Raw genomic sequence first — 26549 nt, 5'->3', positions numbered from 1 at the left:
TTCTCTGATTGGAAGGAGTGGCCGGTGAACTGGGAGTTCACAGGCACCTCTTTTTCTAGAGCCCAGAGCCCCTCATTCCAGATGCCCAGGGCTGAGTTGCCCCAGAGTCACCCCAGCTCAGAGAACCCAAGGTTTTTCTCTCTGAAGAGGAAAGTCATAATACAAAATATATAAAAACAGAAGATTCTGCAGTGTCCTTGCTAATAATTAGCCTGTGCTCCAGTGACACTTTCTGGGGTCCCTTTTTTACTTAAAATCACTGTCAGGGGCCCGGAGAGATAGCACAGCGGTGCTTGCCTTGCAAGCAGCTGATCCAGAACCTAAGGTGTTTGGTTTGAATCCCGGTGTCCCATATGGTCCCCCGTGCCTGCCAGGAGCTATTTCTGAGCAGACAGCCAGGAGTAACCCCTGAGCACCGCCGGGTGTGACCAAAAAAAAAAAAAAATCACTGTCAGATTCAGCATGGCAGGAGCACTGATGGAGAAGTGTCATATGTGAGTTCTGGGTTCTCCATAGTCACCAGAATGGGGCCCATAGCTGACTCAGAGTCCATGTAGCTGGGCTTCAAAATATGTCCTGCACTGGTGGGGTCCTTTTGCCTGAACGTGGAGCATCCTCCTTGACTGATCATGTGACCCAACAGCGTTCTAACTCAGACTTCACAGGCTTTAAGACTATGGCAGGCCCTGCCTTCCAGCCTGGTTCTTGCTGTTCTGGGTTGTTGTGGGATTCCTCTATCCTCTGAAAGCGCTCATTGATTCCCTTTGGCATCTCTTCCTCACAGTGGCTGCCAGTGGGGCCTCTCAGTTCTAGAGTCGCACAGGGGGGACTGTGGGCATTTATCTAAAACACATGGTACAGGGTCAAGCAGTACCCCAAGTTAGATGAGGAAGAGGTTTGCAAGGGGGAGACTGATGAATGTGCATGCATGTGCATGTTTGTGTTTGTGCATGCATTTGAATGTGTGAACCTGTGTGAGGGATCTGCCTCTTGCAAATAGGATGAAGTATGCACACACACCTGCACACCAGGATTTGTGGGTTTGCTCAGGGCCTAGGCCTGGGCAACAACTTCCTGGTACTTTATCATCTTTGGCTGCTGGCTCCATTGTGTACTCTGCCCTGGCTCTGCTACAAACCTGTGGAATTTTCCATTCATCAGTGCAGCATTTGTTTTGTGGAGAATGCAGTGAGAGAGAAGGGCCCTGATCTGTATCTGGTATAGGCACAGAAGCCTCTTCTAGAACAGAACAGAAGCCTCTTCTGCTCTTCTGGAACACCTCTGTCTGGCTCTAATGCCAATAGATGCTCAAGTTCAGGGCTGCCAGCTGCTGCCCAGACCTGATGCCCTTGCTGTTGACCTCTTTTTAGCTCCTCTTCTTAGTCTTTAGCACTCTATTTTCATTTCCTGTTAGGTGGTCTGTTTAGGGTCTCCCTTTCCCACACCAAGACTGCAGGTTAGGTGTGGGAGGAAAATCTTTCTCTTTTGCCTTGTCGTCCCAGGGCCCAGCACACAGGAAGAGCCCAACAATATTTTCATAGTGAACAAGAACAAGCTTGTGCCTGCAGCCCAGCTTCCTTTCTCTAGGCTGATTCTTTCCAGGGTGAGGACACTCGAATAGCACACCTGAGCATCAGGCCCAACACCCCATAGCACAGGGGGACAAGATTCCATGAGACAAGACTGCATGGGACCCAGCTTCTCCCCAGAGAACAGCTGTTCCTTATCACCCCTCTCACATCAGTACCTGTCTCATCTTGCATTGGGCTGCCATGATATACAATGCTATTAGAGATGATTTTCTGTGGACATTGTTCCAACACTAGTCCCCATCGATTCCTGTCTTCCAAAGGTAAGTTCAGGCCTGTAGACAAACTCTCTGACCCTATTTCCATGGCCCATCTGCTGCTCCCTTGTTGTGTTTAATATCCCACATATGAGTTAGATCACTCCGTATCTCTTCTGCCTTCACTCCACCTGAAACCCTATATTCCCATCCAACTGGCCAACTGGCAGCAATTTGCAGGATTTCGTCCTTTCTTAGAGCCGAGTAGTCTTTGTGTGTGTGTGTGTGTGTGTGTGTGTGTGTGTGTGTGTGTGTGAGTTGCTTTACCCAGTCACTGTTGATGACCAAAATGACACTTTAGTCATTTCCAGATCTTGGCTACTGTGACTAGTGCAACAATGAGCTTTTCAAAATGGTGTTTTGTGGCCCTTAGGGTCGATTCTGAGAAGTAGATTCACAGGGTCTTATGGATACTCAATTCTTGTATTTTTTGAGGACTGTCCAAAATGTTTTCCAAAAGGGTCATCCAAAGGCCTTCTCATCAGCAGTGGGAGGATCCCCACATTCATGCTAGCACTGATTACTTTTTTTAATATCATTTCTCTGGTAGGATCCCCCCACCCATCTACCAAGCCAGCAGCTCCAGTCAGCAGGATCTGTGTGGAAGGCAGCTCAGGGAACATAGAGACCCACCTATAGCCTTCCTGGGCCCTGACTCTGCCTCCCTCTGGGCTTCCCCACAGATCTTTGGCTTCTTTAAGGGCATGTCCTTCCCCCTCGCCAGCATCGCCATCAACAACTGTGTGGTGTTTGGGGTCTTCAGTAACACAGCGCGCTTCCTCAGTCAGCACCACAGCAACATGCCAGAGGCCAGCCTGTCCCCTGCCTTGTCCCACCTGCTCCTGGCCAGCATGGTGGCAGGAGCAGTGTCTGTTGGAATGAGCACGCCTGTGGACCTCATCAAGATCCGGCTGCAGATGCAAACACAGCCATTTCGGGAAGGTAAGACGCCAGCATAAGATGCCTGGAGATCTTACCTGGTTCCTTGGTTCTGGGATGTGGTTCTAACATCCTTGTCACTGAGCGGGGCAACAATGTCATCACTAAGACTCTTGTCACTTTTTTGATTGTTTTGGGGCCACACTCAGTTACTCTCCGTGTTGACTACTGGCTCTGCACCCAAAGATCACTCCTGGCAAATGCTAGGGATCTAACTCAGGTCAACTGTATGCAAAGCAAGCATCCTATTCACTGAATGATGGCTCCAGGCTCTGTCACTCTTACTAATCTACTGCAGTCACTTGCCATGACTGTGTGCTTACTGCTGCCAAATACTAAGAGCTTGGTATGTGTTCTCATTATTCCCCTCCTTTCTCCTTCTGTGAGGCAGATGCTATTACTCTTCCCACTTCACAGATGAGTTAACTGAGGCTCCTACAAAGCGGAGATACTCATTCATGGATTCACAGTTAGTAAATGGATCAAGAGCGAAGACCTGCTGCATTATTTGTGGGACATAAAACTGTAGGATTCCTTGTTCATATAAAGAATTTTTATGTTTTGGTTTTTGGGCCACACCCAGCATACTCAGAGCTAGCTAACTCCAGTCCCTGTAGTCTCCTGGTGAGACTTAGGGAGTCATATATGGTTCTGAGGATCACATATGATTCTCTATATATGATTCTGGGAATGAAACTAGATTGGTCATGTGCAAAGCCAGTGCCTTATTCACTGCACTATCTAGCTGCAGATCAAGAATTTTTAATATTAAGCACAGGACATAGAAACAAATTTCAGCCACACTTGCTTCACTCCAAAGTCTACACCTCTGCCTGCCCACCTGCCAGCTCCAGGTGCCACAGGCTTTTCCCTGAAGGACTTGGGCATAAAGTAACTGCCCTGTGCTTCTCCACACCTCTCCTCTCTCTGACACCCTGCTAGAACTGTTTTTATTGAATACAGAGACCACCCTCAGGTGGGGCAGATAGCTCAGACAATCCTGAGCCTGTCCCATTCAGGTTTATAAGTAAGACAATCTCTGTTTTTGGGTAAATCCAAATTGTAAACAAACATACAAAGGAACCGGAGATGACCTTTGTTTTAGGTAAAATAAGGTGTAACCTTACAGGGATGCTCCTCCTAAAACACCTTCCTCTCTCTGCAAAGCCCAAGGACTTTTGGTGGCCAGTAAATTGACAAACTTTCTTTTTGGTTGTTGTGGTTTCTGAAGCCACACCCGGTGATGCTCAGGGGTTACTCCTGGCTCTGCTCTCAGGAATCACTCCTAGCAGTACTCTCAGGGGAATTCAGGAGATTCTGGGAATTGAACCCAAGTTGGCCTTGTTCAAGGCAAGCACCTTGCTCACTGTGAGGCTCCTGCCCTTCAAAACTCTTTCTTTATGGCATATGCTTCCATTCTCTGTAATCCCTACCAAGAGTATGGGAAAAGTGGCTCATGTGTCACATTGCGGCTGAGGTTACTAGGTGGGAGGCTGGCCAGAGCCTCTGGAGCCTAGAAGGAGGGCGATAAGAAGCAGAAAACAGTCAGATTGAGAAGTTCCCCAGAGCTGGGTACATGGCTTGTGATCAGCCAGTTTTAGGGAGTCAAGTCAGCTTGTCAGAAGCTGCCACCAAATGCCTGTTGCAAGCCTGATGCTCTGATGGTCTGTGCCATCTGTACTATGGCTCATATCCATCCAAAGACCATGTGAAGCTTGTTTAATGGTCACTCCTCTTTGCTAATCTGAGGGTTAAGACTGTCCAGTACCCAGCCTAGAGATACTGAGGACATAGCTGGAAACAAAAGCAATGCTGAATGTGTTAAAGGGGTGGAGGAAGGAGGGATCAGCCAGACTGGGGTGAAAAAAGGTGACTGGGAGTGGTGAAGAAGTCAGAATCTGTCTGCAACCCTTTCTGCTGTAAGTTGAGCCTGGTTTTCTGAGCACCAACCCCTGTCCACCGGGAGGGCTCCATTTTGTGTAGACCTAGTCTCTGACATAAAGCAAGACCTATGAGCCAGTGCATCCTCTATGTGTGGTACACTGGCCTGTCTCAGATGTACCCCTTTTGTGCTAACTCTGTTCTTACATAGAGCAGCTACAGCTCACTGGAAGACCTGATTCTTTACAATTTAGCCCTTGGATGCTCTGTCTTTCCCAGTGTGCCAAAAAACTGCCCTTTAGGGTTTCTGTGAAGGCTCTGAGGATGAGAGCAGGGAGGTTCCCACAGGTAAGCATTCCTCAGCTCCCTCAGCTCTGAACTCCGAGTGCCTGGTGCCATGAGCTTAGGTAACAGCGCAGACTCACCGATTCCCCTAAAGAGATGCAGAGAAAGATTGGAAGCTCCTCTCAGTTGTGCCCTCAAACCTTTGGTTTGGGCTGAGCCACTGGTACAGCAGTGGGGACCAAGTCTCCAGTTTGTTTACTGAGCCCCTATCTTGATTTAAGAGCTTTTCTACGGGGCCATCTTCACAGTGGCCTAATTCCTAGACATTTACAAAGAGGAGAGATTCCATCACAAAAGTCATGTGCCTTCGTGGAAGGACAGTTTGGGGGCAAACTGAGCCAAACAGAAGCTGAGAGCCTGACCTCTACCTCAACCACAACACTTAGCAAAAGAACCAAGGCTCTACCAGCTTCCTGACACCTTGGCCTTGACCTCATGCGTACAAAACTAACTTCAAACTTAGAAATGTGGATTGCTAGCACATCACCAAAGTGGCACTACGCAGGTAAGGGGTGTTGTTCATGGTCCCTGGTGCTGGATATGAGCCTGTAGCTTTGGAAAGATCCTCTGTACCACCCACTCTCCCCTGTCTCTATCCACACTGCCAGGTTCTGGGCAAGCTCTGTTATTAGGAAGCAGGCAATAGTGACTGGACAGTGCTTCCTGCCCTGAATCTTTCCAGAAAAGAAGAAAGGATATGGTTTTTCTTGCCTTGTTCCTGAGGTACAAAATTCAGACCTGAGAGGTAAGGTAATTAATCAGAGGTGCCTAGAACTGGACCATTTTACCTCCCAACCCTTGGTTCATTTTCCTTTCTGAATTGAAACATAGAACAAACAGAATGTATCTCATTTTCAAAATCACTCTGTAATTAGATAAGTGACAGTCCACAGGAGTAATTTTCTGAGCCCAGAGCCAGGAATAACCCCTGACTGCTACCAGGTGTGGCCCAAAAACCAAAAATTAAAAAAAAAAAAAAAGTGGCAGTTTGAAGGCGAGAGTAAAAGTATATGGGTATCTGAACTTTCCCTGATCCCAAATCCATCTCTCTCTCTCTCTCTCTCTCTCTCTCTCTCTCTCTCTCTCTCTCTCTCTCCTCTCTCTCTCTCTCTCTCCTCTCTCTCTCTCTCTCTCCTCTCTCTCTCTCTCTCTCTCTCTCTCTCTCTCTCTCTCTCTCTCTCTCTCTCTCTCTCTCCTTGCCTAAAGGTTTGTCATAGGTCCCTGGGCCTCTCTAATAAAATGATTGAGATATTTGTCAGAGTCTTGCCCTTAAGGCCCCCATGGACACCAGCAGTGTAGGCCCATCTCCAGCAGCTCAGCTCTGACAAGTTGGTACAAACACACCATAAACAGAACAAAGCACTGTATATAAAGTATGGCACCAGAGTTCCGTGCACTGCTGGCCTTTGTTCTGTGTTAGGCCCATTCTGGAGGAAGACAGCACAGATGGCATCCTAGGCAGCCCTAGATAGGACTATAGATTTTCTCATAACTTGTAGCTTTCTCTAGAATTCCCATCTACTTCCTGGGAGTTGGTGATGAGCCATAGTGGCCACATACAGAAACGAGAAGCCACAAGGCCACTGGCTTCTCTGCTCAGAAACATGTGACAGGTCCATGGAGACCAGATGGAGCAATGAGTTATAAACAGAGAACCAAGAACTTCATTCTGGTTCTATGTTAGTGATGAGATCTGATTGGAATTCGCCCTTGGGTGGGGGGGATAAAGACCCTGGAACATGGGAGAAAATGCCAGATATCCCAAAACTGTTAGTATATGAATCTGCTTCCTTTTCTATCTCTCTACTCAAATGAAATGTTTGAAGAGGAAACACCCATGTTTCCTATCCAGTTTTGAACTCCGTAATATAACAGAAAGGACCCCACGTAGAAAGTGTATAAAATGACCTAAAACAGGACAACCGGATTTAGAATGCACTAAGCCATCCAGTGAACACACATAGTGAGGTGAAAATTCCATTTCTGGGAGTTAGATTGCCTGTTTCTAATGTTCCCTCCACGAGAGCCAAGAAATCTTGCACTAAATCTCAGTTTATTGATCTCAAATAGACCTTTACATTATGTCTTAACCAGGAGCAAAACTTAACAACTCACTATTTCACAATATTCTTACTGATGAATATTTAGGCTATTTACAGTTTTTTCTCCTTTAAATATAAAGATGCAATCAACATGTTTGTTCATAAAGAGTCACCTTTACTTAGGGCTATTTCCTTAAATATGTGAGCACTTTGATTCATGAGTCAAAGGGCATGGTCATTTTTAAGATTCTTGTTACATATTGTGCAATTGTTATACAGAAGGGTGTACGACATTACATCACAGTGAGTGATATTTAAAAGGAATTTCCATTCGCAGCAACTATGGCTACATGCATGGACAGCAGCTATTTTTCATGCAAACTCCTTAATCTGATGGAGGTTTCTCCTGGGAATCCTTCACTTGGTGAGCTAGCAGGCACAGACTAAGTTCAGGCTGTGCCCTGAGCTGGAAGGCACCTGTGAAAATACCCTCCCCTTTTCCAGGTATCAGCACCCTGTGCGCAGGCACCTCCCAGGAGCCCCTGCGAGGTCTGAGCTGGAAGTTAGGGCTGTGGTTCTCGAGATGCGCCATAATCCTGCTGTTGGTGCCAAGTCACATCCTTCAGGCAGTGGCCAAGGACACTCCCTCCTCCCCACTCTGGGAGTGTTCAGGTCTCCATTAAGAGGCTAGTTAATATGCAGGGCAGGATGCAGTCTACACCACAGGAGGCAGCTTTGTTGGGATTGGAGGGAGATGGCCTTAACTTTGTGCTGACCACCAGCAGTATTACCAGGGCCCTTGAGGCAAATGACTGGTCTTGGATGTCACTCTGACCTGTTCTCACACCAGTGTCTTCTGAGACTCTGCTCAGGGCCAAGCAGAGCAAGTCAGAGGCAGCAGACAGAAAGTCCTGGCTCCAAGGAGCACTTCCTGGTAAGAAACAGAGGTGCTGCATTTAAAAGCAGTGTCCATGGAGGCTCTGGAAATTTTACATCTATGTCTGTGCGTTAGGAAGTTCCAAAGAGACAGTGACCTTGGACAGGGTCTTGGAGCACTGACTAAAATTTAATATGGGCATAGAAAGGAAGAATATTTCAAACTGAAGGAACAGTGTCAGGAAAGTGTAGCCATGTCACAGCCTGAGAAGGCCAGTTGGTTGGTGCAGGCATATGGTGTAGGGGCTAAGGAGGATGTTGAAAGATTCGGGGTAGTATCATGAGCTGTTGTTCTTAGTGGATAATGTACTGAGATGCCCAAGGGCGTTGATCCCGAGAATCTCTTAGTCCAGCCAAGAGCTATGAAGTGGGAAGGTGAATCCGACTCCTGGAAGGGGTGAAATGGGAATTCTGGAAGCTGATTTGTAGATTACCATAGGTACAGGGCACATTTGACCCAGTGCTTGGAACTGGGGGAAATTGGCCAATGGGAGAGAGGCATGGATAATGTTGAGCCAGCATCCAAACAGGAGCAGGAAAAAGGCAACACGGATCCTTTGAGCTGAACGATTCTTTGGGTGGTAGAACCTCCCATGGGGAATCAGTGGTAAGTCAAATATAACTTGATGCTTGGCATAGATTAGGTTTTGTTTCTTGATAGGAGGCCTCCCAAGTGGTGTCTACGGCTCCACCCATAATTTTTGGTCAGCCAATTGGCAGTTCAGTGCAACACTCTGTGGATGTGGTGCTGTTCATGCCCAACTGGACCAGGAATACCCAGGGTCACCCTGGTGATGCTGGGAGCCACCAAGGTCACCTCTGATAGTGTTTGGGAGACTTTGAGATGCCAGAAATTGAGTCCAGGTTGGACACATGCTAGGAATGCATCCCAACTGCTGTTCTATTTCCCTGCCCCTTGTTATAGACTTGATGGCCAGCAATGCATCTTGCTGCTGTTTGAGAACCAACAGGGGCAGGGGGAAGGCAGGTTTGTGTAAAGATGTGCTGAGTTTGTCTGTGTTCATTGTTGTGTGAGGTGATAAAGGATTGCTGCAGAGATATGAGCACTAGAGGGATATATATGAGTGCCACCAACAGAGACATAATCTTTGAAATTATGACACTGGGTACAAATGTAGAGACAGGCTGCAAAAAAGCAGGTGGTAAACTCTGGTAGGAAATATGAATAAAGGACATAGTGGGGAGTGAGAGCTATAATAGCACCACTAGCTGCAGTCTGAGCACCAAGCAGACCCTTCTCTGAGAGTAACTTATTGCAGCATCTTGGAAATAGTCACTGTCATTGTCACTGCTTTCTAGATGGGGAAATGGAGACATAGGTGTGTAGTATGTTCTGGGCACTTGTCTGTTGCACAGAGAGTGGGGCATCAGCTCTGTCTGGCAAACTCCTAAACCATCCAGAAGTAGAATCCTAAGAAACTCTTGTCACATGAGGAAAGTGAAGAGGTGGAGAGAGCATAGAAATAGTTGGAAGAGACAACATCAGGGCCAGCAACAAAGGGGGAGAGAAGGAAAAGAGATCCCACACTGAGAGAAAAGAATACAGAAGGTAGTTGAGGAAAAAAAGAGGCTCAGAGAAATAAACTGAGGTTTGCTTCTGAAGGTCTGGTTCTACTAGAGTAAAGATCATCTGAGTAGAATAAAGGGAAAGAGCATGGCCTAGAATCAAAGAGAAGGTTATCATTTTCGATATACCAAGAAGAGGTAGCAATCTAGGCTGAATGGGAAGAACAGAGAGGGTTGACCAAGAGATGGATCGTGGTAGGGAAGATCAGCACCACATCATCTAAATCCAAGTTTCCATGTGTAATGAAAATGAGACAAAAATAATTTCTCTGACTCTCCTGGACTTTCAGAAATGACTGTTTAGGGATGTCACAAACTGCCTCAAATGACCCAAAGATAGTTTGTCTCTTTGCTAAGCTCATTTTATTGCACCATAAAGATATGTGCCTAGCAAGGGGCAAAAAAAAAACTCTCTCTGGGCACATTGGCCTCAGGGAGGAGCAGTCTTCTGATACAGCAAATTTTCTAAGACTCTCCCAGTTTAGAGCAAGAATTAACAATGCCATGTTCCTTTAAGGGACGCCTGTTCATCAAGTAAAGTAGAAAGCCTAAGTGGAAAGGCAAGAGCATAAAAAGAAACATAAGAAGCCTGGAGACAAGCTAGGACCATAGAGCCTGGGCCTTTGTTTCAAATAGTTTATAGGTTGATAATTGGAAGTAAGGATAGGAGCAATGGTAGCCCATTTAGCACAGGTAATAGAGGTAATAGAGGCCAGGCATATATATATATATATATATATATACACACACATATACATATATATGCATATATACATATATATACATACACATACATTCCACATAGCTCTGTAGCAGAAGAACTCTGCCTTGAGTTATGGGCATTTGGACTAGTTTTTTTCAAACTGTGGTCCCACATAGCTACTAGAGATTAATGAAGGTACATATAGTATATCATAACAAATAATTGTATAAGCTTTTTACATTGGTGATACATCCATCTGTTGTTTAAATCCATGGACAAAGCAAGTTTGTTCCATTTTAAGACTTGACAGTGGTTATTGGTAAAAGTGTTGGCACTGTGTGGTATCTGTCATCTCCCACAGCAGTTTGGCATCAGGCCACAACTCCCTGAGATTGGCAGGTCCTAAACTTCCAGATTCTGGAGTCACATCAGGACAGAGTAATAAAAATAGAAATGATAATTACTTTCTTCGAGTAAAGTACATTTAGCCACACATTTTATTTATATTTTTATTACTTTATTTAAACATGTGGTTTACATAGTTACTCATAATATAGTTGTTTCTGGTATCCCATTACCAGTGTAACTTTTCCTCTAGCATTGTCCCCAATTTCCCACCCATGCCTTTTCCCTTGGCAGGAATATAACAGTTTATTTTATATTGCATGTTACAACTAAATGTCTATAGAATTATCAAAAATACTTCAATAAAAGAAAGTTTGTGAAACTTATTTTATTACTACGTCATTATCTAAGGATTTATAAAGCTCAGGGTTTTGTTGCTAGTCAAACATTCTAAAGAACATATATTTAAATAAAAATATATAATATGTATATATTTGCCAATATTCTCACTTAATTTTTATAAAATGTAAATGCAGTGGAGAGGCCTTTTGTTTAAAGAATAAAATCCAGGCCCGGAGAGATAGCACAGCGGTGTTTGCCTTGCAAGCAGCCAATCCAGGACCAAAGGTGGTTGGTTCGAATCCCGGTGTCCCATATGGTCCCCTGTGCCTGCCAGTAGCTATTTCTGAGCAGACAGCCAGGAGTAACCCCTGAGCATCGCCAGGTGTGGCCCAAAAACCAAAAAAAAAAAAAAAAAAAAAGAATAAAATCCAAGTCACATTAACCCTGGCTTCTCACCCCAGGTTTCTTTCTACTAAATCATCTGTCTGTCTCAGATACTTTGGCAGATGTAAAAACTGACAGACTCTTTAGAAACAGCAAGAAGAGTAAAGGAGTTCTCCTTAGTAGGTCAGATCCTGGGAAGTAACTGAAGGAACTTCAGCCCACTCTCCTCCAACCCACAAAGACTTGCCTCATTTGTCTGGTAGATGTAGCCCTTACTGGGCACAGCCATAACACCTTAAGTAAGTGTGGAGTCTCTGGGCCTGGGCCTTCAGGGGATGTTTCAGTAATTCTAGATTAGGATAAAAATGGAGCATAGGAAGTGAAATTTTGGGAGGGCCAGATATAGACACCTCTCTCAAAAGCGCATGCGCATGCCACACACACACACACACACACACACACACACACACGCACGCACACACACACACACACACACACACACACACACACCACTCCTGGGCTCATTAAATACAGGTTAAGGCACTTAGGGGCCACATGGGACAGGCTGTCAGATGTGGTCTTTCCCATAATAAAAGCTTACTTCAGGGGCCGGAGAGATAGCACAGTGATAGGGCATTTGCCTTGCACGTAGCCATTCAGGACAGATGGTGGTTTGAATCCCAGCATCCCATATGGTCTCCAGTGCCTTCCAGCAGTGATTTCTGAGCAGAGAGCCAGGAGTAACCCCTGAGTGCCACCAGGTGTGGTCCAAAGACCAACACCACCACCACCAACAACAACAACAAAACAAAAAAAAAACAACAACAAAAAAATGTACTTCATCCGCTAGGGCCATATTGGACACTCAGAATGGCAGTAATGTGATTCATTCTAATAGAGTGGGTCCAGCTTCTACAGACTACAGCTTTATATAAAAGTACCTTTTTAAAATGGGGTCCAACCCATAGAAGACCATGCCTATGAATTAAGAAAACACAGATAAGAAGTTATTGCACTGGTGAAGGTGGGTGTTCTTTATACGACTGAAACCCAACTATAATCATATTTGTAAAAGGTGAAAGATTTATGCGATCTGAAGAGAAACCAGAGTATACAGTCATATTTGTAATCAAGGTGTTTAAGTAAAGATATTAAAAATAGGGGCCGGGCGGTGGCGCTAAAGGTAAGGTGCCTGCCTTGCCTGCGCTAGCCTTGGACGGACCGCGGTTCGATCCCCCGGTGTCCCATATGGTCCCCCAAGCCAGGAGCAACTTCTGAGTGCATAGCCAGGAGTAACCCCTGAGCGTTACTGGGTGTGGCCCAAAAACCAAAAAAAAAAAAAAAAGATATTAAAAATAAAAAGAATATGTTAGACTAGAAATAAAAAAAGAAGTTACTGTGAACTATTAGTATACTTAAGTCAACCAGAAGGCAATGATACTATAAGTAAATTATAAGTATATAGAAGATGTTTTAGGAATTCTGTCCATCAGATAATCAGAGAATTGGGTTTCTCAAAACAAGTTCCATGACACTGACTGCTATTTGTGAGATATAGGACCTAAACACACTGAAGCCCAGCAGGTAACCTGAGCAGGGCTTGGTAGGCCTCACCTCAAGATGATCAACTTGTCAGGTATGGTCCAGAAACGATGGCATCCTGAGGAATATGCGGTGTCCCCACCCACTACACCACTTTCCCTGATACACTTCCATTGATTTTAAATTCCCTGCCAGTTCTGAGATAAATAGCTTGAGTTGGTCTGATTCAAACTTGGGAAAACAGGAAACCATGGCATTCTGAGTATCTGAGGTGTAGAACCCTCATTTCTCATAGTAAAATTTCATGATAGATTCTTTATATCAAGAACACAGGGGGTAAATATGTTCTCAAATGATTTTCAATTTCATTCATAATTTTTCCTCATGGCAAAATAAAAATTTCTAATTAGAGAAATAAACACATTTCAGCCTAAAAGAAGCTATAATTTCTCCATATCCCTTTATGTGCTAGTATACCTACCCAGTCCTGTGGGTTCTGAAACACCCTACAAGTCCACCAATTTCAGCAGGACCAACATTTCTGGCCAGCAGCCTCCATTTGTAAGACTAACCAAAATTTGGTTTCCATAAGCTGAAATTAGTTCACTGCTGGAATCACCAGTGTTTCTGATTCAGAGGTTTTCTGGAGCTAGTAGAAGAGACTCTCAGACCTTTCCCTAAGGCTGGCAAAACATCTGATCTGAGCAAAATAGATGGGAGTGTCTGATTTTCTGTTTAAGTATTCTAGATGAATCAAATCATTCAACCACACAACTGCTAATGTGGATGCAGCTGTGATCATCATGGTCAAGGGGCCACTTTGGGGTCATGGTGAGGAGCTCCACATTGATGTCACAAGGTTCTTTGTAGGGGGAGGTTAGGCCACACCCAGTGACACTCAGGGATTACTTCAGGCTATGTGCTCAGAAATTGCTCCTGGCTTGGGGGACCATATGAGATGCCAGGGGATGGAACCGCGGTCCATCCTAGGTCTATTGCGTGCAAGGCAAACACTCTACCATTACGCCACTGCTCTGGCCTCAACACAGAATTCTTTTTTGTTGGTTGTTTTTGCTTAGGAGCCACAATCAGTGATGCTCAGGGATTACTCCTGTCTCTATACTAAGGAATCACTCATGACAGTACAATGTTACAATATGAATGTTGGGGATTGAACACAGGTTCGCCTTACCTATAATACTATCTCTCTGAAAAAACCTGGAAGGCATTTTTCTTCATTGTTGTTATTATTCTCGAGATTTTCTTGGGATCATTAAATGATTGATGAATTTAGCAGGATCTATGCAGCAAGCAGAGAGAAAGCTTTCATCACAGGATTTTCTCACCATGAGACACAGAAGAGGGCACAGGGGTTAGGACTCTGGTCCATGTAAGTGGGCTATTGTTGGGATATTTTCAACCATGAGACATCATTTTCCCAAGAGGGTGTGGAAATCCAGGTACATGTGATTGTCAAAGCTCATCAACAATGTGCTAAGGAGCTATACCTTTTGTTTAACATGAATTAGATCTTAGCTGAAAGAAGGGAGACTTCAGAATAATAGTAATTCCCACCAAGAACATATAATCTCAGTGCAACAACAGCAGAGATCACAAAGAGGAAGGTTCTCTTAGAAGCAGGAAAATATGTACTTTAAAATGTCAATATCATGAGAAACAAAGAAATATTGTTGACATGTTTTAGCTCAAGTGTCTTGGCAACTAGATGCAATTCCGGATCTTGGAATGAATCCTGGACTGAGGTTAGAGGAGTGGCAGGTGAGTCACTATAAAGGTCACTGTGGGCTCCAGAGACAATCCATGTATAGTACATTAGTTAAAGTTTTGTCAATATGGGTTAAGAACTGATAACTCTGATATGGATTATGAGACCATATCCCTTATTCTTAAGAAAATCATACTTTATCCCATACTTTATGGGATAAAGAAAAGAACTATCATATATATAATTTACCCCTAAAATACCTAAAATGGCACAGAAATTAAAATTATCTAAGGATCTGTGAAATTGAATGCATGTGCAAAAGAAATTTCTCATTAATAACCTTGTAGAAAGCTCTAGAATGGGTTTAGTTGTGGTTTTAGTCTTGTTAGCAACTTAAGATTTGGGAACTGTTTACCAATATCAGCTCCTCCAAACTATGTAGATGTTATCAGACAGTTTCTTCTATCAGTCATTACCAAAAGCCATATCATATCTCTAGATGATTTGCTGAAAACCTTGAGTCAAAGTCAGGTTACTGTTACTTGGCAAAGACTATTAAATGTGACTCAGGCAAAGTCTGATCACCTGTGGCATCTGTCCGGTTTCATGGCATCAAGAAGAGGAGAATATCCTTTAGGCTTATCACAGTGAAGTTTGTTTTTTAAATAAAAAAATTTAATATTGTCAATGAGGATGGTGGAAAGAAATCTAAAGGACTTTGCAATAGAATCTTGTTTCTAAAAGTGCTACCTACCAGCTCCAAGATGTGTTCCTGTTCCAAGTGACAATCAAAATCTTCATGACAATCGAAATTCTGTTCTAGTCATAAAGAAATAGTTATCAAGCAATAAATATTTGATTACTTGTGCTTCAAGCCAAGAAAGATATGAAAAATTTCCTTGTTGGTCACCCTAGAAATAAAAGTAGACAACAGGAATATTTGGTGGCAAGACCAATTAGAGATCAAGCAAGAATTTTCCCCAACATTTCCACCTCCAATCAAGCAGACTCTCAGCAGGATACCTCCCCCTACACACACACAGATTAATCAGTAACTCCTAAAAGCCACATTAGAGCCTGAATTGATTCATGGAAACTTAGGCTCTAAGGATCATATTCTTGTGACATGGACATGATCATGGTCCTGAATACATTGGGACAATGGTTATTTCATCTCCTGTCAAAATTCCCCAGGAAGACCCAGCAGCCTAACGGAGAATTCAGGAGAAAGACTTTCCAGTGATCTCTCAAAGGGCTTTTAAAAACCTACAATGTCTGATCTTGCTCTGAACTCAGTTGACTTTTGCCCCCAAAGTGACTACCATTCCTACTTATGGCTCTAACCCCATATTCTTCAGCCTCCTTATAGCTGCCCTACATACTGATCTAGGGACTAAAAAACTAAGATGGTAGGCCAGTTGTCTATACCTACCAACCTGCCCAAATGGTAAAGATTACTGTTCTAGGATCTTAGCAGAAATGGATGAAATTCATTTGGTTTGGTGCTGCCCTCACTGAAAAGCCTATAATGGATGGAAGAGATTGCTCTTCTCCCACTCAGGCTGAGCTGACTTAAGCCACCTCCCAGGCAAATAGAAAGTTCCCACTTGATCTCATCTACTTCTGGTACAAGTTAGAATGCAGGCTGTACTTTACTCCCATGGCTCCAGTTTGGACTCTGGAGTCATTACACATGAGTGAATCCCAACTTTTCATCTGATAAAGATGGGACTTTTAGGGGGACTCAGAAGAAAGGCCTATATAAGGAAAGTGGTTTATGCTAATCAGCATGTAAGAGTCCAAAATGAGTCGTTGCCTATAAGAAGTTAAAAAGCCAGGTGGCCAAATAGGTGTTGGGTAGCAGGCCATCCACATTTTGCTTCCTTCTCCATCATATCATGTTCATTTTCCAAGAAGAAAAAGTAAAAAAGAAACATGGAGTCTCTGCTCAGACTCCCACCATGAGTCAAAGTCATGCTAAAGGGTTTGTAGAAATAGAAAGGAGCCTCCGAAAGGGAGGATGTAGCTGGTTGGGTGAGAACCAGGTAGGAGGGTTCAAAGGGAGAGAGACAAAGTCACTACTTGCTGTCTACACCCTTGCCCTTAAAAGAGGCAAATGTAGCAATCTATGATGTGTCATCAGTGATGCCAGAGTCAGACCAGGAGACAGATGCCCTGTGTTCCTGGAACTCCATGTGCCCAGGCTTCAGAACTTCAGAACTACCCCACAGCTGTTTTAGGGAATAGCCTGACCAGAACTACAGTGAGTCAGTGAGAACATGCTCTGTCCTCCAGCTCGTGATCTCGCTATCCTCACATTTGTATGGGAAACCACAGGCTCAGCAGTAATATGTGCTAACTTATTCCACCCCTATTTTCCTTACATTACATTGAGCATGCATTTACCTTGGTCACATACACAGCACCCTCCTCTCTCTTTCTCTCTCTCTCTCTCTCTCTCTCTCTCTCTCTCTCTCTCTCTCTCTCTCTCTCTCTCTTCTGTCTCTCCCTTTCTCCTCTTATATAATTTTTATAATTTTTAAAAATTTTGTTTTGGGGTCAACCCAGCAATACTCAGGGGTTACTCTTGGTTCTTTACTCAGAGATTACTCCTGGTAAGTTTGGGAAACTGTATAGGGTGCTAGGGATCAAATCTGTGTCAGCCAATTGCAAGGCAAATCTTTGTACTATAGCTATGATCCCTCTCTTAGTTCTTTAAAAAAATATTTTGCGACATTGGTGATGGGAATGTTGCACTGGTGATGGGTAGTGTTCTTTACATGACTGAAACCCAAATACAATCATGTATGTAATAAAGTTGGTTAAACAAAAAAAATAAAAAAAATATTTTGCTAGGGATCTAGACTAGCTCATGCCTTGCATATCAAAGACCTGATGTTTGATCCCAAGTACCAATATATATGTACATTTTCAGCTTTTTTTGTGCTATCATTAACATCTGACATCTTTAAGGAACACAACATGATGAGGCGATCATGTGTAGATCATAAAATAGTGTTAACTAGTATCTCTGTGACCTCACATAGCTGGCATTTTTTCTTCTCCACATGTAGTAAGAACTTTTAGGAGCTATGTGTCAACTTTCAAGTATCTAAGACAGTGGTGGGTTATCTTGTGAAAGATAAGGAAGCAAAGGAGACTGAAGAAGGAAAAAGGGGTTTGCAGGTAGGGTGTCTGGGACCCATGGAAGTCTGGGTCCAAATCTCCTACTCTTTACAATGCATAAGTACATATACCCCACAGACACACACACAGAGTATAAATTTTTTTTTTTTTTGGTTTTTGGGCCACACCCGGTGACGCTCAGGGGTTACTCCTGGCTATGCGCTCAGAAGTCGCTCCTGGCTTGGGGGACCATATGGGACGCCGTGGGATCGAACCGCGGTCCGTCCTAGGCTAGCGCAGGCAAGGCAGGCACCTTACCTCCAGCGCCACCGCCCGGCCCCCAGAGTATAAATTTTTTAGTTTCTGCTTCTGGTGTGCAGTCATGTCTTTCTTAGAAAGACACAGTGATGATGAAGTAAAATTCCTGGCACTTTATCACCTGGCCAGAACTGTGTCCAGTCTGACTGGGCTTGCTGACAGGAATTCCCTGTGAGTATTTCAGAATCACTGAAATAGTCTGAACTGCCAAGGTCTGGGTTAGTGAAGTTTTATAGTAATATGACAGGGAACTCCCCATAGAGAACAGCCATGCTTTGCCTCATAGTGACTTGTCCTCTTCTTTTTTTCTTTGCAGTCCACCTCCATTCAAAGACTCAGACTGTGGCTCTTGGAGAGGGGCCTGCCTACAAGGGGCCTGTGCACTGCATCACTACCATCCTGCGCACCGAGGGCCTGGCTGGGCTATACCGGGGCCTCAATGCCATGCTGCTGAGGGACATCCCAGGCTATTGCCTCTACTTCATCCCCTATGTTTTCCTCAATGAGTGGATCACACCTGAGGGTAGCTCAGGCCCCAACCCCTACTCTGTGTGGCTGGCAGGTGGTGTGGCAGGTAAGGAGGACAGTGTTGCCTCTCCCTGGCCTGGATACTGCATCTAGGAAGCCTACTAAGCTCTGCCCAGCCCCTCCTCCCCAGGGCCAAGGTTTGCTAAGTGGCAGGCATAGAAAATGCTAGAAATGGAGTTGGTTGGTTGGTTTGTCCTGTCCCCTTCCCTCTGCAGCTGTGAGAGGATCAATCTCTATTTAGGTGGTCTCTTTCAATTTTTGTTCAGGTTCTTTTTCTTTCTTTCTTTCTTCTTCTTTCTTTCTCTTTCTTTCTTTCTTTTCTTTCTTTCTTTCTTTCTTTCTTTCTTTCTTTCTTTCTTTCTTTCTCTTTCATTTTCTTTTTCTTTCTTTCTTTCTTTCTCTTTTCTCTTCTTTCTTTCTTTCTTTCTTTCTTCTTTCTTTTCTTTCTTTCTTTCTTCTTTTTCTTTTCTTTCTTTCTTTCTTTCTCTTTCTTTCTTTCTTTCTTTCTTTCTTTCTTTTCTTTCTTTCTTCTTTCTTTTCTTTCTTTCTTTCATTCTTTCTTTCTTCTCTTTTCTTTCTTTCTTTCTTCTTTCTTTCTTTCCTTTCTTTTTCTTTCTTTCTTTTTCTTTCTTTCTTTCTTTTGGTTTTTGGGTCACACCCAGCAGCGCTCAGGGGTTACTCCTGGCTCTCCTGGCTCTGCACTCAGAAATCGCCCCTGGCAGGCATGGGGGACCATATGGGATGCCGAGATTTGAACCACCATTTTTCTGGATGTAAGGCAAATGCTCTACCTCCATGCTATCTCTCCAGCCCCTGTTCAGGTAATTTCAAGCATCCACTCTGGGTCAGGTTTTACTTGGCTTTGAGAAAGAAACCTGCTGCCAGGCTTTAGTTTCTGAACAAGCCCATTGCCATAGCCATATTTCCTCTCGTGAGGATGGCATCAGCCTCCATATTTTCAAGGCTCATGTTCATAGAAGTATAGTCACTATGCCAAAGTCACAGGTGGGCGCAAAAGTCTCGTAAATTTAACAGGCAGACACAGGGGAAGTTTCTCACTCAAGGTATAGCTTGATCCATTGACCTGCTTCAGATACCCACCCTGAAACCCATTTTTTAAGTAGAAGTTGATTCCTTATAGCAGTTGTCCTCCTCACCCCCCATTGGATCTCTACCTAACTTCCATGCTACTGCCCTGGAGTCATGAGGCTACTGCAACAGGGCTCTCAGACAGGACTTCCACACCTGCTCTTCCTGCTGCCTAGGCCAATCTGTGGGGCAGCCTCTGGGGACTTAACCAAATAGAGACAAGACCATCTGGGTAGAGAGAAGGATGATTGGAGAACATGAGTAGACACCACACTTGGAAAGGGTTTTGGTAGATGGGATGGGGAAGAGAGAAATGGATCTGGAGGGAGAGAAAAGTGGAGAGGATCATGATTTGCCCCATGTTTGATGCTGACAGGAAGAATCTTCTGGATAGAGGGAAGTTATCACCCTGACCCTACCTACCCCTAGCAGTGTCAGCATTAGCTCTACTCCGAAACTCTGCAAACACATACCATGGCTTAATCCCAAACAAGAATGTTCCCACTGAATCCACTTTTCTCCACCTGTGTGAGCTCCTGCCCAAGCTCTGCTCCTAGTAAGTTCTACAGTTCTGAGCGGACTCTTTCTGTGAACCCCCTCACCAGGGTAGTTCCTGGCCCCCTGCAGGGAAGCTGCTGACTGTCCTGGCCAGAGGCTCCCAGAAGGCTAGAAGCATTCAGAGCTGGACACCCACATGAGCAGAGGAGAAGCTTCTTTGAGGAGCCCAGGACACCAGTTATACAACTTGCAAATACTACTTTGGACTTTAACATATGTTTGTTTTTCTCTCTCCACCCAAGAATGTTTCTGTGTTTATTTAGAGTAACCTGGTGCTACTTGTCCTGGAGATCTTGAAACATAGAATTGCTCAAACAAGTGCCTCTGAGCTTATCCTTGAGTATGGCCCAAAGACTTGGAGTTTACAGATTCAGGAAAGAGAAGCAGGTCTTAAAGACCTGCCCCACTGTCCTCTACTCTCCCCTGGCAGCCTTTTCTCTGGAGAGTGACTTATTACCAGGTGTGTGCCCAGAGAAAAGCTTGCCCTGCGAAGCCTTTCCTACAGCCTCAGGCTCCACCCTGGCCTCTCTCAGGCTGCCTCCAAAGCTGCCAAGCACTAGTGAAATTGTTCCTCTTTCTCTTATAAGAGCTACTACTCAGCACTTCCCCTTCTTCAGCCCTGATGAAGGCATGGATCTATGATGACACTTCCCATGCATCAATGTATTGATCCTCACAGCAACCCCACCAAGAAAGATGAAGTCAACCCTATAGTAGATGAAAGACTTGAAGCTTAGAAAAGTCAGGAGATTCTGCAGTCTCAGAGTGAGTGACGAGGGTGAGGGGGCAGAATCAGCCTTTCCAGATTGACCCAACCTTGAGCCCCTCACCCTGCTTCTCTCAGCAGCCCCTTGAGTCTCTTTTTTAAACATTTTTTTATTGATTGATTAATTGATTGATTGGTTGGTTGTTGGGCCATGCCCAGTGGTGCTCCGGGCTTACTCCTGGCTCTGCATTCAGAAATCAACCCTAGCAGGTTGGGGGCATTATGGATTCCAGGAATCAAACCAGGTCCCTCCCGAGTCAGCAGCATGCAAGGCAAGCGCTGTACTGCTGTGCTATCTCTCTGCCTCCCCTTGTGTCATGGATGCTGGGATTCTACACCCCATCAGCCAGCACTCACCCTGTCTGTCTTTCTTTGCAGGAGCAATTTCTTGGGGAACTGCGACTCCTATGGATGTTGTGAAAAGTCGACTCCAAGCTGATGGAGTTTATTTAACCAAATACAGAGGTGTCCTAGACTGTATTTCCCAGAGTTACCAGAAGGAAGGGCTTCAAGTAAGCACACTAAGGCTCTGTTGGGGGATCAGTGTTAGCCCCTCAATGTGGGGTCAGCCTTGGGATAGTGGGGTAGAATTATGTGAAAGAAAATGGAAACTGAGGCTGGCAACAATAATTTCTCATACATTGTGAGGAACATGGTCTGAAATAGTTCTTTTCCTAGGCTGGAGAAGGGAACAAGTATCCATCCACATATACCCCAAATTTGGAGAGTCCTTCCTGGTAACTTGCCTGAGGTCACAGCTGGCACAGAACAGAGCTAGACCCCCGAAGTCACATCTGTCTGTCTGTCACCAGTGATAACTTCTTCTTGGAGAGGCTGCGTCCACCCTCTTCAGTGTGTATCCCCTTGGCCCTGCTGGTCTCTCCAGACATATCTCCAGAGTTTTCTTTCCTTGATGTGTCTTCTACTCCCCCATCCCAAGTCCAGAGCTCCTCACCTCTAGTCTCAGCTACTGAGGCACTGACCCCATTACCCTTTCCTTCTTTCCTCCTCCCTGAACCCAAAAGACTAAATACAAATCTGTGCCAAATTCAAAACCACTCTGAATGTGGTCTGTTATTCACAGCTAGCAGCAAGGCTACAAGCAATTACTATTCCTCATTGTCTTGCTTCCCTTGAGTTCCTTCAGGAATTCCTTCCCCCTTGTCCTTCCTGGTCCCTGCTGACAGAAAAAGGCTAGAATACAGGAACTGTAGCAGTTCTACAATTGGGAGGAAGGGCTGCCCCCCTGTTTTCTACCAGCAGCACCCCAAGAATGCACATTCTTTGCTTCATGAACAGATACCATAGTTTAGTGGTTGAAGTGCCTGCAGAACCAGGGCCATCTCATACTACCAGGAGACTGAGATCGTGCTGAAATAATGATCTCTCTCTCTCTCTCTCTCTGTGTCTCTCTCTTTCTCTCTCCCCTTCTCTCTTTTTCACTCTTTCTCTCTCTCTCACTCTCCCCCCACTCTCAGCATGGGGGTTGGGACACACATAGTAGTGCTCAGGGCTGACTCCTGGCTCTGTCTGTGTTCAGGGGTTATTTATTCCTGGCAGTGCTCTGGAAACCATATGAGGAAAGTGAATAGAACCTTGGATGACTGAATGCACGGCAAGCACCTTCCCCATTTATCTCTCTAGTCTCAAGATCTGTTTCTTCTTATTGTTCCCTGTGACTGTCTGGTATCATTTTATTTTACCTTGGGGAGACTCTTGTGCCCATTTCTTGCAGGATGGCTCTGTCTGGTGGTACTGAGCCCCTCAAATTTTGTTTTTCTGGGAATGTCTTCCTTTCTCCCTCATTCCCTCACTGCTACAGGAGTGAAGCTTGCATTAGTTGGTGTTTGGGGTTGGCTGACCATGGCATCCTACTGACCAGCTTCTTTGTTGCCCATAGTAACTCCCCCAACTTGTGTGTGGTGGCTCAGGGAGCCGGTACACAGCTCCCTCTAGGGCTTAAAGTACTGTTGAAATTAACCACAATTTATGGTGAAAACTTTCCCCTGGAAAATTTTTACCGCCCTCTATAAATTCCAGAATTCCAAAAATAGGCCCTTTAGATTGTTTATTCCATGTATTTGTGTTCTCTATTCTTCCATCTTCCTAGAATTGCCACCTCAGTTGTGTTTGATTATTTTTTAGCACAATTTGTGATTCAACCAGTATAAAGAGACACCTAGGAGATTCAAACAGGATGTTCTCTGTGTGTTTGAGATATTTTTGACTATTACCTAAAAATGTTCATGTGTCATAATTCTGAAAACACTGAGGCAAAATATATTTCTGCTATCACTTCCTCCAAAAATCTCTGTGAAACACACAATTATTAGAGGCAGCTGAGGCCAGAGGATTCATTTTTCAACCTCAATAACATTTGGCTCATACTTTTCACCCAGAGATAAGGTTTTTAAAACTTAAAAGTTGAGATATGTTCAGCTCATTAGTCACCTCACTGACAGATTATTATTTTTACTTTAATATGATGTGTTGTTTAAGATTGTATGTTGACATCGGAAACCTCGGAGCTCTGAGAGGCAGTATTGACCCTTCTGTGGCTTTTGGTCTTTGGTCAATAACTATTCTGAGTTGTAGCACCAAAATATTTTTTAGTTGGGTAAGCCTGTGTGTGTGTCTTTTATATAAACAGAAAGTGAAACGACCTCACACAGCCTTGGGAAGCAGAGTGGCTCATAGCTGCCACCCACATCAGGTCAGGAGGAAGGGTATTTCCCAAGGCATGGCTGTGGTCCCAGTTGGCTGGGACATTGGCTCTGTGCAATGCCCATTACTAACCCACTCTCTTTCTCTCTCTCTCTCTCTCTCTCTCTCTCTCTCTCACTCTCTCTCTCACTCTCTCTCTCTCACACTCACACTCTCTCTCTCTCTCTCTCTCTCTCTCACACACACACACACACACACACACACACACACCTGCAGCAGAGTGCAAAGTACTAGCCACTCCATACACAATGACCTGTGGAAGAACCCAGTATTTAATAGATTAAGAAAGATTAGAAAGGAGTCAAACCAAGACAGTGGTGCCCACTACTAGCTATTTGTGATTTAATTACTGATTATCAGCAAAACAACCCCTCTGATGAGAGAAATTATAAGTCCTAGGGCTCTGGAGCTTGCCAGTTAGAATTGAAAGGAGGCCTAGAGTCAAGCCCTTGTCTCTAACTTCTGTGAGGCTTATCTCGGGCCATTTGAACTGTGACTCTTCTTTGGAGAATTATCTGAAACCGGAAGGCTGGAGAAAGGACTTGGTGTCCTCTAGATCCACAGATAGACTTATCAAGTGATTGATGACAATTAGATGGGACTGAATGATATTTGTCAGTAGAAAACCTTCCTCAGGTCCCAGGGCCAGCTTGCTCTTTGGTTTAGCCACTTTGAGATCTAGATAATTTCCTCCTCTTTAGAAATATTACACTAGGAATAATTCAGCTCATAATTTTTTTCATACTAAGGAGTTCATACACTTGCTCACACATCATTTTCTCCCTTCATTCATCCATCTACTTGTTCATCTGCTCATCTATTCACCTATTTATCCATCCATCCAAGCACCCATTAATTCGTTCATTTACTACCTATTTTTCCATAAATCCATATATCCATGCATGCATTCATATGTCCATCTATTCACCCATTTATCAATATGCTCATTCATCCATGCATCTCTATAAATACTATCTACATTTATCTGTTCATTTAGTAAGATTTATAGCCCAGTGAAGGTACTGGGGACTCTGAGTTAAGGCCCACACCCAACCTTCTCTAAGACACTCATCACGATCATGAAAGTGCAGATGAGTTGTGATAGAGTAGTGTGAGGATTGTGGTGGCAGAGACCCTAAACTTACAAGAAGCAATGGTTTATAATCCAGTTGAGGTAGCCAGAGTTATGGGTGTGTGGTAACACTGCTGCAGAGGGGACGAGACACCTGGTGGTAGGAGAGAACTGGTCCTTAGAAGGGTCAGGCTACAATCTCCCCATAGGACAGTATAGCATCTCTGTGAGCACAGGGCAGGGCATGGGTCCCAGTAGGCCAGGAAAGGTATAAATTCTGGGCAGTAGGGATCCACTGAGGCTTCCTTAGGAGACTCCCTCTGGGGTTTTACATTATGTTCTCTGAATTTGCCACCTTGGAGTTTTGTAGCAGAGAGGCCTTAGCTGCTAAAGGCTGGGTGGTAGGTCATATCTGTCTGTCCACAGCGCCTGCAGAGTCTACACTGAGGAAAGGTGGTCCCAGTATACATCTTGGCTATACAGAGCCAGGTGCCCAGAAAGCTTCTGTAGACAATCAGCTTGGAATTCTGGGAGAGCCTAAAGAATTTCTGAAAGACATTAATGGGGTATGAACTGAATGAGGATCTGTTTACCCTTCTCAATTGTTGAAATTGTTGGTGAAGCTGCATTTGCTCAGCTGGGAGCTCCCAGTCATCAACTGCTTTCCCCGGATCTATGCTTCCCCCCCCCACCCAAGTCCACTAAAACTTTTCATTATCTTCCCACACCAAGCTATATCTTCCATATTGCCATGGATTCCATGGTATGTACCCCTACAAAGTGAGGGACATAGAGAGCTAATTTCGAGTGACAGATTCCCAGGATTTGTGTGTGTGTGAGTGTACACTTATGTGCATGTTTGGGTATACATGAGACAGTGATTTAACCTCTTCTGCAGTGATTAATCTCTGTGGGGATTTGTGGGCTCCATGGTTTGTCTGTGCTACTTTATGTCTGAGCGTCAGGCTTGGAGGAAAATGACCATCAGAAAGGACCTGGGTTGGGGAAGAGGGCATGGCTTCGCTATTCCAGGTAGTTTTGGTCTACGGGGTCCAGTCTGAAACAGGGGTGAAGACACTGGACAGTGGCCCTATCAGGGTATCACTTAGCCCATGAGATAATACTGCCTCTCCCAAAGGTGTTTTTCAGGGGCATCACAGTCAACATGGTCCGAGGCTTCCCCATGAGTGCAGCCATGTTCCTGGGCTACGAGCTCTCACTGAAGGCCTTCCGCAGGGACCACGGAGTTCCCAGCCCCTAGTGCCAGGTCAGTACTTGGCTCCCAAATACTCCCCAATGCTACCCCTCACTACAGCTAGAAGCTTTCTTCTAAAGGTGTGATGGCCTTCTCCATGACACCTTTCTAACCTGTTTTAAGACTTAGTGAGGGCCCCTCTCATTATTGTCAAAGATTCCTCTGAGGAATCTACCTGTGAGTGGCAGAGAGCTGGGCACACAGGACTCAGCCGTACTCAGTGAACCCCCTGTTTTGACAGCCCTCACAGAGAACTGCATCACTGTAACTGCATAAATTCAGTGACCAGGGTGAGGATTCAAAGCAGCGGCCCTTCTTCTTTCACATGATGCTGCCTTCCTGAGACCTTCCTGTGACCTCAGACCTGAGTCAGAGTCACTGATGGTTCCCAAAGTTCCCTCCCAAACTCTGCCACCACTCCCATTTTTTTTTCTCATTCAGCACAATCACTGTGGCCCCAGAAATCTAAAGCTAGACATTGAGCAAGTGACTCCC

General features: G+C 44.6%; 1 protein-coding gene across 1 annotated transcript in view; it reads left to right on the top strand.

Moving 5' to 3' along the window:
• The window catches only part of SLC25A48 (solute carrier family 25 member 48), a 38377-nt gene extending 12317 nt beyond the window's left edge, over nucleotides 1-26060 (top strand). The window contains exons 4-7 of the mRNA XM_049786827.1: nucleotides 2530-2788; nucleotides 18379-18636; nucleotides 21382-21515; nucleotides 25938-26060. Coding sequence (XP_049642784.1) covers nucleotides 2530-2788; nucleotides 18379-18636; nucleotides 21382-21515; nucleotides 25938-26060 — 774 coding nt within the window. The remainder of the gene's footprint in view (nucleotides 1-2529; nucleotides 2789-18378; nucleotides 18637-21381; nucleotides 21516-25937) is intronic.
• The last annotated feature ends 489 nt before the right edge of the window (nucleotides 26061-26549 follow it).

The sequence above is a fragment of the Suncus etruscus genome, chromosome 14 (assembly GCF_024139225.1).
Source record: "Suncus etruscus isolate mSunEtr1 chromosome 14, mSunEtr1.pri.cur, whole genome shotgun sequence".
NCBI classification, from domain to species: Eukaryota; Metazoa; Chordata; class Mammalia; order Eulipotyphla; family Soricidae; genus Suncus; species Suncus etruscus.
This window is presented reverse-complemented; position numbering and strand designations above follow the sequence as displayed.